Here is a 16,114-nt window from a genome sequence, read left to right on the forward strand (position 1 = left end):
ATCGAAACCCGGATTCTAGCGTTGTAAGTCCGCAGACATACCGCTGTGCCACTGGGGGGGCAAACAATAGTAATAATTGAATTATAATCAATACAAGAGATTTTCTCTCGCCCATATTAATATAATTGTATAATCAGTGCATTTAAATATTTTTATTTATACGGTTGGAATGTAAAATCAGTAATATATTTAAATTCTACATATTTTCCCTTAAACTTAATTTTATTATTTTATACTCTTGAAGTCAATGGTAAAGCATTAAACACCTTTGATGCTAAATAACAAGAATGTTTTGGCATCATCTTCTTTGTAACCTTTGGAATTATCTATTTCTGACCTTGCATTCTACTGGGATAATATATTTTTTATCTGTAGATAATAACACTGATTTTTTGAAAATGATGATATCTATATATTAATACATACCTCAAAGGAAAAATGTAGTAAAATGTATAGGAGTATATATATATAGATACATACATACACAAACATACGTACAGGTATATATTGAATACATCAATTCTTAATAGGCGATTAATTCAGCACTATAAAACAATAATGAATTAAATATCGCTATACCGTTATCGGTCCAGGTTATTGTCTGTGGTAATAGCTCCTAAATGTGTCGGGGATACCCCCATCTACCAGACAAAATCCAAACGCTGATGTTAAACTAGCCAGTAATAATAGAAAATCAATTAAGGGTATGGAGTTGAGTGCTAACTCCCAGTACGTCTCAACTCCTATTGCCTTTCACTGAAAGCTGTTTATTTTATTATATATATAAATATATTCGTTTTTTCATATTATATTTTTATAATGTTATTCTCTGTTGAAACATTTGATTTTATGTACTTGGAACTTTCCTCCAAATCAAAATTACATATTCAATAACTGATTGCATGCATGAGAAACAAAGATTCTTAACACCTGAAAACTTAACAACTTTTCAAATAATCTTTGATCTTAGTGTATTTGTCAATCCTTAAGGTGCTGTTTTCAACTTAAATCTGTTTCTTTGTAAATCTAACTATTCTATGACATCTACACTTTCAATTTGTGTACATTGCCGGTTAATATTTTTTTATACATATATTATAATGAATATAATAATTGAAAATATTTTATAGTAATTTCATTCTTCAACTTAAAGATCATATTGTAGTCATATGGATAGATGATATATTTCCAAGAACCCAATTTCCTATTTATTTGTAAGTCTGAATTAAATAACTAACACAAGGTAATTTCAAACATGTGAAATTTTTCTCTCTTATCACACTTTTTAACATCAGCTCACCGGTGCTGGATTACTTATTTAGTTCAGGTGCTAAGTTCTTTATGGCTAATGTTTCTTTTAATCTTAGCCACTGCTCATTTTCAGTGTTTCCAATAATTTGGAACTGTTCAGTTTCTACATTTACATTCACGCATTTTTCTTTATGTCGGAAAATGTTTGAGAATTCTGGAAATGACCATATTCATACGCTAGGGCACTGTATATCATAAATAATATTGGTGCAAGTATATCACTCTATGGGGTTCTGTACTTGCACCAATATTATCTATAATATTGGTGCAAGTACAGAAACCCATAGAGTGATATACTTTATTATAAATGTTTTACATGGTTCAATCACACTTTATTTTACAATGTGTTCTGCCATATTTATAACTAATCTTTCTAATTTCTAAAAGCTTCATTTTTATTTCTTCTGACATTATCTGAACAGTCAGGTAATATCATTTTCTTATTTTCTATATCACAAACCCTATTAAAAAATTTCACTGCCTTTTTAAAAATTAAGTTTTTCGTATTTTGAAGTTTTGGTTAATTTTACTGCGATAAGTTTGAACAATATCTTTATAATATGAATTAAAGGAATATTTTATGCTTTTATCTATTATATGTTTAGCTTTTATCAAATCCTTAATTCATTAGTGATCTATAGATTCTTGAATTATTTCTTTTATGATGTTTTATATACTTACTGGAATTATTTTTTAATTTTTAATCAGAATTTATGTGAATGCTTCATGTGCATTATTAATATTTTATAAATATACATTTTTCCCAATTTTAATGCTGCTTGAATTTAGTTTTAAAATTTCATAATCAATTTTTGATAAACTATTTCCTATGAATATTATTTTTTGTGTTTTCTTCAATATTTAATTTTTAATCTATTATTATCTATTATTATTATTATAATTTTATAAATGGTGCATGCAAATAGTTTTCAGTAATTAGTACGTGATTTAATATTAAACTGATTGGTTTTGATTCACTTACGTGATTTAAAACCAAACATAGCCATTAAATCTATATACTCATTTAAATAATTTGTTTCATATATCAAATCAATACTATATCATCAGCATATAATACACTTTAAGTTCTATTATCTGTTTAAACAATTTCTAGTTCATTTAAAAACTCGTATGGTAAAACTATGTGATCTGCAAATAGTCATTATAAGCATATCTCTATCTTCTAAATATATATCTAAAATTTCCACCGTTAATATTTCATAATGCTTATTTTTCAACTTTTGTAGGAGTCTTAACATATAACTCTTTTCTCTTAAACATGTTATATTGCACACAGGTATAAAAGTTTATATCGATCTAACTGATATCTGTTTACTTCTTATTTCTTTATTCTCAAACAGAATTAATACATCTACCATATACTTTAAATCATGCATTATTGATCCAATCTGCTCAAACTTTTCCTTAATAAGTGTTATATTTTGTGTGACAACTGTATTTACTTATTTCTGCCATAATAGAATACAAATTTTCATTTCTTTTCATTTGAATATATTGAAGTGTTTTTGTATCAATTTCATAAATATGTTCACATTAATTATGTATCATACTCTGTCACTTTATTTATATCCTTTTCGTCAGTTATTATCCATATTTTAGACCTTTTTTGACTTTCTCATTGTCCCTTCTTTTACTCAGACAATTTTGAAATTTGCTTTCTATAATAACTATTTTAATGCAGACGTGAGAAGATTATTTAAGCTTATTTTACCATCTTTAAGTTTTGAATCTGTGTTAGTACTTCTTATATAATACTTTTCATTTTTATTTGTTACCAACCCGTTATTTATTATCGCTTTAAACTTACATTTTACTATTACAGGTTTCATTCTTTTTCAATTTTCATTTGGTATTCTATGCACAGCATGTACACTACCTTCACTAATCTTTATATAAATTATATTAGCAATATATTTTACAATTTCATGTATGTTTTCTCTTCATTTTTCTGGTACTCCAATTATTTACAAATTTTGATTCCTCAAATACTGACTTAATTCACAAATCTCCTGCTTTTGTTTTAACCCTTTTCCGAATTCTAAATTTTTATTTCCGAATTCTAAATTTTTATTTCCCAATTTTATTTTTTTCTTCCTTTGAACTCTTATTTCTTGAGTAAGTCTACGTGCATTATTTACAAACTCATCAGTCTTAATTAATGTACATTCAGCATTTTTTAAAGATTCATACACGGTACTCTTTCCCTCCACCATTACGTTTTTTATATCTTCTATATGAATCTTTGCCAACTTGAGGTATGCTCAGCGAATCTTTCAATTCCAGTGTCAGGCACTTGTACTAAAAGGCCCCCGTCCTTCACTTTTGTTTCACTATACGTCTCTTTCCATCCCATGATAGTTCTTTGGCTATATTATTTTATTTCTGTTTTACTGGCTTAGCTTACTTTGTTATATATTTTTCATAACTGTGTCGTAAGTTCTAGATTTTAATAATTAAGCTAAAAAAACACTTACCATGTTAGCAGCGCTTACTGAGCCCAGGCTATTCACGTACATGTTAACAGTGATATTGACGGGTTTTCCTGGAATAAAATAACATAGCATCAATAAACACACTCTGCTTATGTCAACAGTATTTTGAAAAAATATTTGTTATTAAATAATTAAACATGTCCTAGCTAAACACACGCTAAACACACTTCATTGCGATAACTAAACCAACCCGTAATTAACGTTGAGATGGTTTTAATTCCGAAAGCATGCTTTCGAACAGTCCTCACACTATTCCAGAAAAATTCAATAATTGAAACGTTTTGAAAAAAACAACTATCTCGAAAACTAAATAGAAATTTTATTCAAAAGATTTCTGTAGAAAATCAATTAATTTCAACATAAAAATGTTATATGTTTGTATGCACTGTTTTTTAAACGAATCAGCTCTAGTAATTTTAACATCTGGAATCAATATTTCACATATTTTTACCTTTGCCTTTTATTGGAGTTTTAACATGTATCTCTGAACAGGCATGGCCTGGTGGTTAGTGTGATCGACTTCTAATCCGTGAGTCGCAGGTACATATCCGTCACCGAATATGGTCGCCATTTCAGTCATGGGAGCGTTATAATGGGACGATGACTCTCACTTTTGGTTGATAAAGTGTAGTCCAAGAGCTGGCGGTGGGTGATGTTGATTAGTTACCTTCCCTCTAATCTATTTGTTCTAAATTAGAGCCGGCTAACGCAGATATTCCTCGAGGAACTTCGCGCGAAATTCATTAAACAAGCGTAGAGCAATAACTCTGCTTTAAATTTTCTTTTGTTTTGTATGATAACTGTTTTAATATAACAATACACAGTAACATGTAATTGTCTTCAAGGGTTTTTAAGTAAAAAACTAGCGATGAATAAGAAAAAGTAGTCATTTTCAAACAGGACACCATCTCTTAGATATATTAATGCAATTAAATACCTAGCAATGACCATAGGCTTCCTTTGTTGTGTAAGATGTGTTTAAGATGTCAAGTAGTTCTAACGCTGTTGTAATAAACCAGCATTTTTGATAGATATTACATTGACTAGCGATTTCATACTTTAGATGTAAAGTTCGATGAAACTAGAAGTAGGCCTAAATTATTGGGTTATACAATATAACAATTAGTCCAGTGGATAGGAGCCAAATCGTGCATTTTGAGATAAAAGCATGAAACTTCGCACAAAAGTAAAACTGACCAAAGCATGTAAATTAAGATATAAGGCCATCCCAGATTCGTCCTCTGACAGTTGTGACGGCCATTTTTCAAAGTGACCAACCTTTCCCAAAGTGATACTCCATATCTCGGAAACTAAATGTCGTAGAGTCTTTATTTTGGTGTTTACATATAGGTTTTTTTGAGATCATAATGTTAAAAAAAAAGCATTGGTAACTGCGCCAAATCAGCACTTCCGTCATTTAATAAGATGGCGGACGTTTTCCATAGTAAAACTCCATATCTTGGATACTAAGAGGTCTAAAACCTTTATTTTGGTTTCTACACTAGGTTTTTGGAATCGTATGGTTCAAAGATATGATTGGTGAGCTCATTAGACTGGAAAGTCCACCATATCCACACTAGCAAACATGAAATTCAATAAAATTCGTTGTGGCGTCAAATAATAGGTTTTGGTAACGAGAAACTTGAATAAAAATGTTGAATTTTACAAGATCAATATTCTACAGTTTCTACTATTTTCAAAGAAGGCGGACACTAAAAAAATCCAACATGTTGGTAAGTTTTTGAGGCATAGAATCTTGACTTTCCTTCCAAAATTGCTAAAATCTTACAAACAAAAAAATTTGCAACAAATTGATATTGGTGTCTTTTTTTTTTTTGGATAAGGTGTCTCCAAAGGTGAAGCTGTTAGCCTGATGACTCAACCAGCTGCTGTAGTTGTGTAAATTGACTGGTCAAAGTGCTTTATTTCATAGGAGGACAAAAACGTAAAACTGTTGTCCGGCTTCTTCAAAATGTAGTTGTGTTTGTACAAGATTTATTAGCCTTGCAGAGAATGTAATTGCTTTTAGCAATGCCGAAGAGAACTTTTGCGCTGCGATTGCACCAAAGGCTGCCGAGGAAACTGCAAATGCGTAAGAGCCGCCCTGACTTGGGCAAGTGTGGAAGCATATATGCAAGGATTATGGAAGACATTACAGAGTGGAAATGATATATAGACCTTTCTAAATGCATCGTTTTACACATAAACTTCATATGAAAAGATAACCAGGTGCTTATAATGCAACTATACAGCTGAAATAAATTGTATTGTTACATTTCTAAAAATATTTTATTATTCTCTGTTTTAGAGCCGCCATTTTTAAAAATGGCATATGTGCTAGGCTAGTGCACTCAAAAATGGCATGTGTAAACTTTATGACACCACAAATCTATGCGTAAACATTAAAAATTGAAGGTTCCGGGTCTCTTGGTTCCCAAATATAGAGTATTATTTTGGGAAATGTCGACCATTTTGAAAAATGGCTGCCACGTCCGTCACAGGTTGAATCTGAGATTGCCCTATATCTAAATTTGCATGTCTTGGCCTGATCATTATAGTACATAAGGAATTAGCTATGTGTCATTTATAATTATCCATATTAACAGTTTAAAATTTAAAAAAATCAACTCATATCTTAATAAATGAATCAACTAATAGAGTTAAAACTAACCGGGTTGTTTAACGGAGTGTATATATTTAGAGTCGTAAAATGAAATATGTGGACTAAAGTACCATTTGCAAAAAAATTTTGATAATTTTTTCATTTTTATTTAACATCCATAAGTCATGAGTATTACGATCGTCGTCTCTGTTCCTGTTTATTAATAAGTTAAATGTTTTATTTAACAAAATACTTAAACAATAATACACCCTGATGTAATTGGATTTTTATGTAGTTTATAACTGCATGTAAAGACACGGTAATTCTAAAAATGTGAAATGTTTATAAATTATTATTTTTAAACTTTAGTGACATTAGTTAGAAGTTTGTCAGCTGAATTGTTTGTATTATGAAAAATATTCGTATCATTTAGCTCATTACTATTTTAGCATATAAACACACACACATGACCACAGAGTGCGGCAAGGGGTTGCAAACCATAAATTCTCGGACTTACAGTCTGGACACTTATAACTGAGTCACACTCGGTCCATTTCGTTTATAGAGGAATTAAGCATAAACCAATAAAGATGACATTTAGAAAGTTTGTAAGTTCAGTAATTGGTTACAATGAAATTTAGAAAATTTGTAAGTTCCGTAATTGGTTACAATAAAAATTATAAAGGTATATAAAAAAAAAAGAAAATAAATGCTATCAAACAAGCAAAATAATTTTTCCTAATGGATAAAGTTTCGCCTTAGGCCTATTTCAGATGTAACACCTACACATATTTTCGACCTGTACGTATACCTACAATATCATATGGTGAAGTAAAGTGTGATCTGTGAATTATGTTAATGTGTATTCAGACTCAGAGACCTATGTGAACCAGCTAGGAATAACTAAAATATTTATGCTAAAAATATCCGGTAGCACAAAGCTACACAATGCCAACCAAGGATATTGAAACCCGATTTTTAGCCATCGGAGGCTTATGTTAAAGAATTGAGAATTATAAAGACAACCTTTGATTTAAACAATCCAGGTAGGAGACTACTGAGAGAGTTAATAGAAGGAAAAATCCTTGTATAAGTAAAGTAAATTCTCTCATAGACTATTCATCTAGGTTTTTTTTTTCTGGAGTGGGAATACTTTATTTTAATTAAGGTTAAAACACTTAAAAAAGGCTAAATTAAAGAATTATCCGTTTACCTTCCTATCTTTGAGAATTGTCAATACTTAATTTTCCTTCACTCCTTGTAAATTAAATGAAAAGCACATATTTTACTCGAAGTCAGGTTATTAAAAGTGATCTAGTGTCCTCCCCTGTTTAATAAGGGGGTGACCAATAGCCCTCTGACACCTCCGGTTCTGGTGCAGATTGAGCCACGTACCTATAAGTTAATCTAGAAACATTTCATTGTACCAAATGACTCTAGAATTTAGTTTTTTGTAGATGAGACTGTTGAAAACTGGCGACTAAGTGAAAACAACAACAAAAACAATGTGTTGAAAAAAACGTGTTTTTAAGAAACATCACCACGTCATGAGGACGGATAAACTTTTGGATAAATGAATTTCTTAGAAATTTTGATTACTGTATACCATCTTACAGCTATTTTAATCATTTTATATTTTCTGTTTTATTACCCTATATATTTTAGTTTGTTTGTTTTGTTAAATTTCGCAAAAATCTGCTCGAGGGCTATCTGTGCTAGCCATCCATAATTTAAAAGTTACAGACTAGAGGGAAGGCAGCTAGTCAATACCACCTACCGTCAATTTTGGGCTACTCTTTATACCAACGAAAAGCGGGATTGGCTGTCACATTATAACACTCCTAGGGCCAAAAGAGCGAGCATATTCGGTAACAGGATTCAAACCCACGACTTGTAGGTTGCGCCCTAACCCGCTAAATAGTAGAACTTGCTTGGGATTAGTCTTATTGTCATTCTTATTATTTTAACTTGTACGACCTTACCCATTCCGTAAGTGGGCCAGGCACGTTTGTCGTATCCTCTTAAGACCTTGTCTAGAAAGGACAATCGATGAGTATCGGGAGAGTGCCCATGAGCATCAAGGTTCTCGTTCCTGTGTCGATGACTTGTCATCGGTATTCGTCTAGTAGAATAGTTGGAGCCTGGATCATTGTGGACCTTTACTGTATCTGGCTTTATAACTTCTGGAATTGGTGCAAAAGATGAATTTTTGTTTTTCTTACTGAAATATTCTGTGGCTGATGTTAAAACTGTCGATACTTTATTGGAAGAACCTTGATTTCGATAGCTGTGATCTTCTGTGGATGGCGTTAATATTGGTGTTTCCTGTATGATAAAAGGAACTTGGGTTTGATGGTTATGATTTCCCATTGTTGGTGTAAACATGTTTGATACACCCATGAAAGAAGAATCTTGGCTTTGGTCATCGTGATCCTCTGTAACAGGTGTTACAACGTTCGATACCCTTTTGGAAGAAAAATTTTGGTCATTTAGTTCATGATATTTCTCTCTAGATGAAGCTGATAGTTGTGTGTGAGAAACTACTCCATTAAAATCATCCTGGCCCTTTACTGGAGATGTTGAAACACTGTGAAAAGAAACAAAAAGATATAAGGTAAAAATTACTTCGTCAGCTATTGTAACATGATAAATCCCTTTTCGCATATATTCATCAAGTTAAATTTAATTGCTTAAACTAATCCCAATCCCAACGCTCAATTGTTATGGCAATGAAACTTTTTATCAGCTGGATTAAGTAGAATAAATATTTCATAGTTGGTTCTAAAACGTTTTTTTATCGCATTACCCAGAACTAGAATTGTACGGAAATTAAAAGTGGTCTAAAGTGTTTTAAGTTAATTTCTTATTATATGCTGCATTTTACAACTTAATTCTTGGATTTCTAGCTTTTACTTTCTAACTCAGCCATTACTGACCAGCAACGTGCTGGCCCTCATAAATTCATCACACACACACACACACACATATATATATATATATGTATATAAGAAAAACACTTGAATATCAGACTTTTTTTTCCTCCTTTATTAATTTCTTCTACCGGTTTCGTGATTTCCAAGGTCACAGTATAGGAAATAGGTTTGCTGAGAATCTATAACAATCTATATTCCCGTATTTTCTTGTTGGTATCCACATGTGAATCTTATCAATGTTTTGGTTTCATATGTATGTGTATATATATATATATAATACTCCATCTTTACCCTCAACCAAAGAAATGCTTGTTGTCATAATTCATCACAGCAATTCTTCAACTCACAATACATCTTTTTCAATGTTGTGTTTTCCTCATAATTAGATATTATAATTCTCTAACTCCGCCTCATGCACTTTAACACGACTTATTCTGTTCTTATAGTTGTTTCATAATTTTTTTTTTTCCAATTTTACACATCCATTTATAATTCTTGTTTGTGCTCAAACCTTACCATAATCATCCTAAAAATTCATAAAATGCACCCTTAATTAGGTGAATATTCTCAACATCTATTCTATACTTTAATGTTACAAAACACAGTTGATGGATATACAAGACTGTTTAGTATAATAGTTAATACTTACTTTATTTAGTGATTTGATATTTATTGATTATCTAGTTGTCATAACAAAAGCTGTTAAAAGTTAGTTATTTTAAAAGCGATAGTTATGACAAATTTCGTTACGCAACTCGGTAAGAGTCGTACGTTGTGTGTGTGTAGTTCAGTTGTTGTAAACTGATGTCACATAACTCGAAACTTCTGTATTTTTCTCGTTGCCTTAAGTGAGTATTGTTACATCATAGCATCTCGTAGTTTGTAGAAAGTTCTAGGCCTCAGTTGGGTAATATATATATATATATATGCGACCAAGTGAGTGCAAGTTTAGTCAGTTTGTTTTTGAATTTCGCGCAGAGCTACACGAGAGCTATCTGCGCTAGCCGTCCCTAATTTAGCAGTGTAAGACTAGAGGGAAGGCAGCTAGTCATCACCACTCACTGCCAACTCGTGGGCTACTCTTTTATCAACGAATAGTGGGATTGACCGTCACATTATAACGCTTCCACGGCTGAAAGGGCGAGCATGTTTGGTGTAACAGGGATTCGAACCCGCAACCCTCAGATTGCGAGTCGAGTGCCTTAACCACCTGGCCATGCCAGTTTAGTCAGAAAACATTGAATGTGAAGTTAGACTACATGATTGTTAGTTTAGCCTAAAAGTCAATATTTTAAAGTTATTTTAACAGAGATAAGAAGAATTATTTTGTCCTGTTAAAGATTATTCTAGAGTAATTGAATCCGCCTATGTGGACATTGACGAAAGGGAGACAGTTATTTAAAGTTCTGGATACAAGAATTTATCACTGATTGTATAGTGAGAAAGAGAAATAGAAAATAATAATTCTTCTTGTCAATTGGGTTCTAAAGTAACTGAACTAGCTTGTGTTGACTTTTGAAAAGAAAAGATAATTATTTAGAGTTTTAGATACAACTGTGATTGTGATAAGCATTAGTGTAACAAAGTTTTGTACATACGTTTGACTTGTTTTGAATCTATAATTTTAAAACAAGTGGATTGTGTGCTGTCTGTTTATTGTTGAAATTTATTGCCAACAAGTCAGCAGACATCTACTGAAAAGAATTCCAACTTACTTATCTTAAAACCCTGACAACACTGTTACAAAACACACTAAAGTAGATCTTTCTACACACTATTACAAAACACACTGAGGTAGGTCTTTTAACACACTATTACAAAACACACAGAGGTAGGTCTATTTACACACTATTACAAAACACACTGAGGTAGGTCTTTTTACACACTATTACAAAACACACTGAGGTAGGTCTTTTAATGCAGTATTACAAAACACACTGAATTAGGTAATTTGCATATTGTTACAAAAACAATGAAGTAGGTTACTACACACTTTTACAAAACATAATGAGAAGTTCTTTACATATTTTTACAAAACACAATAAAGTGGATTTTACACATTGTTACAAAACTACGATGTAAATTTTCAATACATTATTATAATATGCAATGTTAAAAACCACAGTGAGGTCGGGTTTTTACATATTTTTACAAAGTACAATCAGGTGGGTTTTTTTACACATTGTTACAGGTTTGGCTGTAGGAATCATTATTCACACCTTATGGGCCTAAGTATTTGTAACAAATGCTTCAGAGGTAAATTTGTTTATAGTTATTAGCTCAGATTTTTAGACATTGTCTCAAATACTTAGTTACTTAAGCATTATACTGATAAAAATGTTTTTTTGAGAGCTTTAAACCCACATACTAGACACAACTATGATCCGTTGAATAAATTGGTTTAAACTAAAATATTGTTACGACAGCGGAAGTCACGTGACTCTATTAACACGTCATTAACTTCTAGAAGGATCCTGTCCCTTCCTGAATGCTCTAGCGCTTACTAGATCTCGGTATACTTTTATATATAAGACGATCAAGACGTGATGGCAAGAAGGTAATGCGTAATTGACAGTTGAGTCGAGCACGTGAGACGTTCGTTGTGAATTATAGCGTTTGTTATAGCGCGACTGTGGAAATTAAGTGTATTGCAAAGTTGTATTTAGAAAGAATAAACCAGTTTTATTTAAGAAAGGACTTGTATCGCTAAAGTGTCTTCGGAAAGAAATTATACGGAAAATTAACTAACGACTAGAGACGTAACAATATTCTTACTTACAACAGTCATTGCCCAATTATTTTATATACGAAACTGATACCAAATTACTTTTTTGTTTACATTGCTTACAGAAATTATCTAATAACCTTTATTTAAATCTAGATGTTAATACCTTATGCTTAGATTATATTTTTTGCGTTATTTGAAGTTTGCTTATACTGAGTTAGAAATAATCATTTTAGTCTCATGCTATTTTTATTTTCAATTCTAGCCAAAACGACATTTGAGGCCCATTCTATTATGGATTTGCTATAAATCAGCGAGTTAAACTGATATCGAGGAAGTCCATCCTTATCAGCAACCCTGAACAAGGACAAGCAAAAAAAGAAAATAAGACCCACATACACTAAATCTTTTCTCGAATAATCAGATACACAAAACTAATGTTCTGCTAATTTGTTCTGTAACTGACTTTCATGAGGAAACCATCGACTCTTCTCTCTATACAAATAACACATACTGAAGGAAGTATCTTCATATCCTTCATGTTTATCCTAAGTTACTCAATGTCTCATATTCATGTTAACTTCGACTTGAACAAAATTTGCTGTAAAAATACACTTTAATTTCCTTTACAATTTTTAGCCGCATCATAGCGGATCATAGTGCAGATTTGAGTTGCTTTTTTTTTGTTTGTTTTTTCAAGTACAAACTTTTAGATCATAGCTCCGTCATCTCTTGACCGATTTGAAATCTAATTACAGTTTTGAACTCAGGAGGTCAAACCCTTTCGATGGTTTATTTGACCACGTCCAAGGTCTCATAGATTAATTTACTCTAACCCTACCTAAAAGAATTTCAGTTTGAGGGTACGCTGTTAGAGAACCTGATGAGTAATAAAATTGAATCGCGTATACGCGCGCCCCACACTTGGTATGGCTGGGGCTCAAAAATATATGGCCCCCCCAGTGGCACAGCGGCATGTCTGCGGACTTACAATGCTAGAAACCAGGTTTCGATACCCGTAGTGGGCAGAGCACAGATAGCCCTTGTGTAGCTTTGTGCATAATTAAAAACAAACAACCAAACAAACAAATCAAAAATATAACTAATAAAAAGGAAAAGAAGGTCTCATAGATTATTTTACTCTAACCCTGCCTAAAAGAATTTCAAGTGCCGGGGCTATTGAGGATTCCCTCATATTTACTCACTTATTGACTTAAATGTTCAGTTGACAACTACCACTTTTCATATTCAACTTATGAGCTGGTTCGTCTTGTCGAACCGTTATTGGTTTGGTTACAGGTATTATTGTTTTTTTAATTTCCCGGAAACATTTAGTTCACAGTTAGGTATATTTCGTTGTCTTATTCTTGGTTGTGGGAAAAGTATAATTTTCTTCATTTTATTTTATCACACGACCCATAATTTTTTTGTTGCTTTTAATCGTTTTGGTGTTAGCCGTTTATCTCAGAGTTCCAAGTTTTTTATTCATTTTTTTTACTCAGTAAGCGTGTTTATTTACAAAAATTGCTGTTTTTGAGTTGTTTTTTCAGTTTCTTTCGGTCGTTTCTGCTACTCCACAAAAAAAGGACCGTTAAGGCCATAGAATATTACAGTAATAATAAGCTTTATTTTTATTGTATTGGATTTGCTCAATCATACTAGTTTGAAGTACTTAACGTATCTAACTTATTACAGAAGTAGGTTTAGCGAGCAGTTGGGACCTATTTCTTTCAAGCATTATACCTCTGTATTTCGCTTATATATTTTATTTAATTCAGTAATGTAATTTCCTTACTGTTATGCACAACTAATCTTCAAAGCACCATTGTGGCTTGGCGGTAAACTTGAGAGCTCAGAACACTAAAATTCGGGGCTCAATCCCTGCGGTAGGCACAGTAAAGACATCCCATTGTGCAGCTTTGTGTTTAACAACAAAACAAACAAACATGCAAGCAAAACATCATAACACAAAATTGTTAACTAACAGGAAATGAACAGTATATAAGTTTTAATCTTCTCGCTTGGCTACAAATCGGGATCAGGTTAAAAATTTGCCCTTAGTAACGGTCTTTCGCTTTTTTTCTCTTGGAAATGGTTTTCAGGTTGTTCAATAATTCAAATAAAATGTTGGGTCGTATATATTTCTAAGTATACTGTTATATAATTTCCGTTTTATTATCATTTTCATTGTTGCAGTATATCCCTACTCGAGCTACTTCTGTGATAGTATGTTTCCGTTTAATTGTCCATTTGTATTATTGCGTAACAAACACATTTTATAAACGGAACAGCAAAAGTGTTTTGACAAACACTACTCAAAATGGATGTTTTTTCGTACGGTAGTTAAATACAAAACATTCAACAGTATCAATAAACTGTAATTCTAAGTACCTGAACGTTGTGTCATATCAACCTACTTAATGAGTTTTATGCTGACATTTCATAGTTAATTTCAATTAAATATTTTATCTTAATAAAAAACGCATCATAAAATATTATGTCTGTCTTTTTTTGTATATACACATATGTTTATCCCCGCACTGTATCTAACTTGCCCCCCAGTGGCACAGCGATATGTTTGCGGACTTATAGCGCTAGAATCCGGGTTTCGATACCATCGTGGGCAGAGCACAGATAGCCCATTAGGTAGCTTTGTGTTTAATTACAAAACAAACAGTATCTAACCTAAAAAACAACACTTCTTTAACAACAACGAAAATACGTACTAATAATAAGGACAGTTATTACTTATAGACCCCCACCACCACCAAAAAATTATATACATTATATTGATTTAAGCAATAATTTTAAGCAAATTGTCTTGAAATTTTAAAATATTACCACAGTTATATTTTAATATTTTTCGTAACAACGAAGGCAAACTAACATGAAAACGTTTAATTGCAAAATAGTATGAAACATATTCCAAATGATGCGGCCACCGAGGGCTCTAAAAATCGGTTTCTCTATTCGCAGTTGGCCGTTGTGTAGCTTTGTGTTGAACAAAAAACAACGTAACTCCTTTAAGAAACTAATGTGTTAGCATGAAAACACTTTACGTATAACTACGGATACCAGAATAAATAATCTCCAATTTAACTCAACAAAGATTTCTAGTTGTACTTATAGCATATTCACTATAAATCAACAATAATTTCTATCTGCACTCATAACATATCCAATAAAAATCAACAATAATTTCTAGTTGTACTTATAGCATATTCACTATAAATCAACAATAATTTCTATCTGCACTCATAACATATCCATTAAAAATCAACAATAATTTCCACCTGCACTCATAACATATCCATTATAAAGCAACAATAATTCCAGCTGCACTCATAATATATCCATTATAAATCAACAATAATTCCACCTGCACTCATAACATATCCATTGTAAATCAATAATAATTTCTATCTGCACTCATAACATATCCATTATAAATCAACAATAATTCCACCAGCACTCATAACATATCCATTATAAATCAACAATAATTTCCACCTGCACTCATAACATATCCGTTATAAATCAACAATAATATCCACCTGCACTCATAACATATCCATTGTAAATCAACAATAATATCCACCTGCACTCATGACATATCCATTATAAATCAACAATAATTCCACCTGCACTCATAACATATCCATTGTAAATCAATAATAATTTCTATCTGCACTCATAACATATCCATTATAAATCAACAATAATTCCACCTTCACTCATAACATATCCATTATAAATCAACAATAATTTCCACCTGCACTCATAACATATCCGTTATAAATCAACAATAATATCCACCTGCACTCATAACATATCCATTGTAAATCAACAATAATTTCTATCTGCACTCATGACATATCCATTAAAAATCAACAATAATTTCGACCTGCACTCATAACATATCCATTATAAATCAACAATAATTCCACCTGCACTCATAACATATCCATTATAAATCAACAATAATTCCACCTGCACTCATAACATATCCATTATAAATCAACAATAATTT

At 31.7% G+C, this 16,114-nt stretch overlaps 1 protein-coding gene across 1 annotated transcript in view; it reads right to left on the reverse strand.

Annotated features, from left to right (window-relative positions):
* Positions 1-16,114, reverse strand: part of LOC111087657 (gamma-aminobutyric acid receptor subunit epsilon-like) — a gene marked incomplete at its 3' end in the record, with an annotated part of 35,008 nt that overhangs the window by 13,630 nt on the left and 5,264 nt on the right. The window contains exons 3-4 of the mRNA XM_022395046.1: positions 8,409-9,013; positions 3,807-3,874 (exon numbers count right to left, since the gene is read on the reverse strand). Coding sequence (XP_022250754.1) covers positions 3,807-3,874; positions 8,409-9,013 — 673 coding nt within the window. The remainder of the gene's footprint in view (positions 1-3,806; positions 3,875-8,408; positions 9,014-16,114) is intronic.

The sequence above is a fragment of the Limulus polyphemus genome, unplaced genomic scaffold (assembly GCF_000517525.1).
Source record: "Limulus polyphemus unplaced genomic scaffold, Limulus_polyphemus-2.1.2 Scaffold2436, whole genome shotgun sequence".
In the NCBI taxonomy this organism is placed as follows: domain Eukaryota; kingdom Metazoa; phylum Arthropoda; class Merostomata; order Xiphosura; family Limulidae; genus Limulus; species Limulus polyphemus.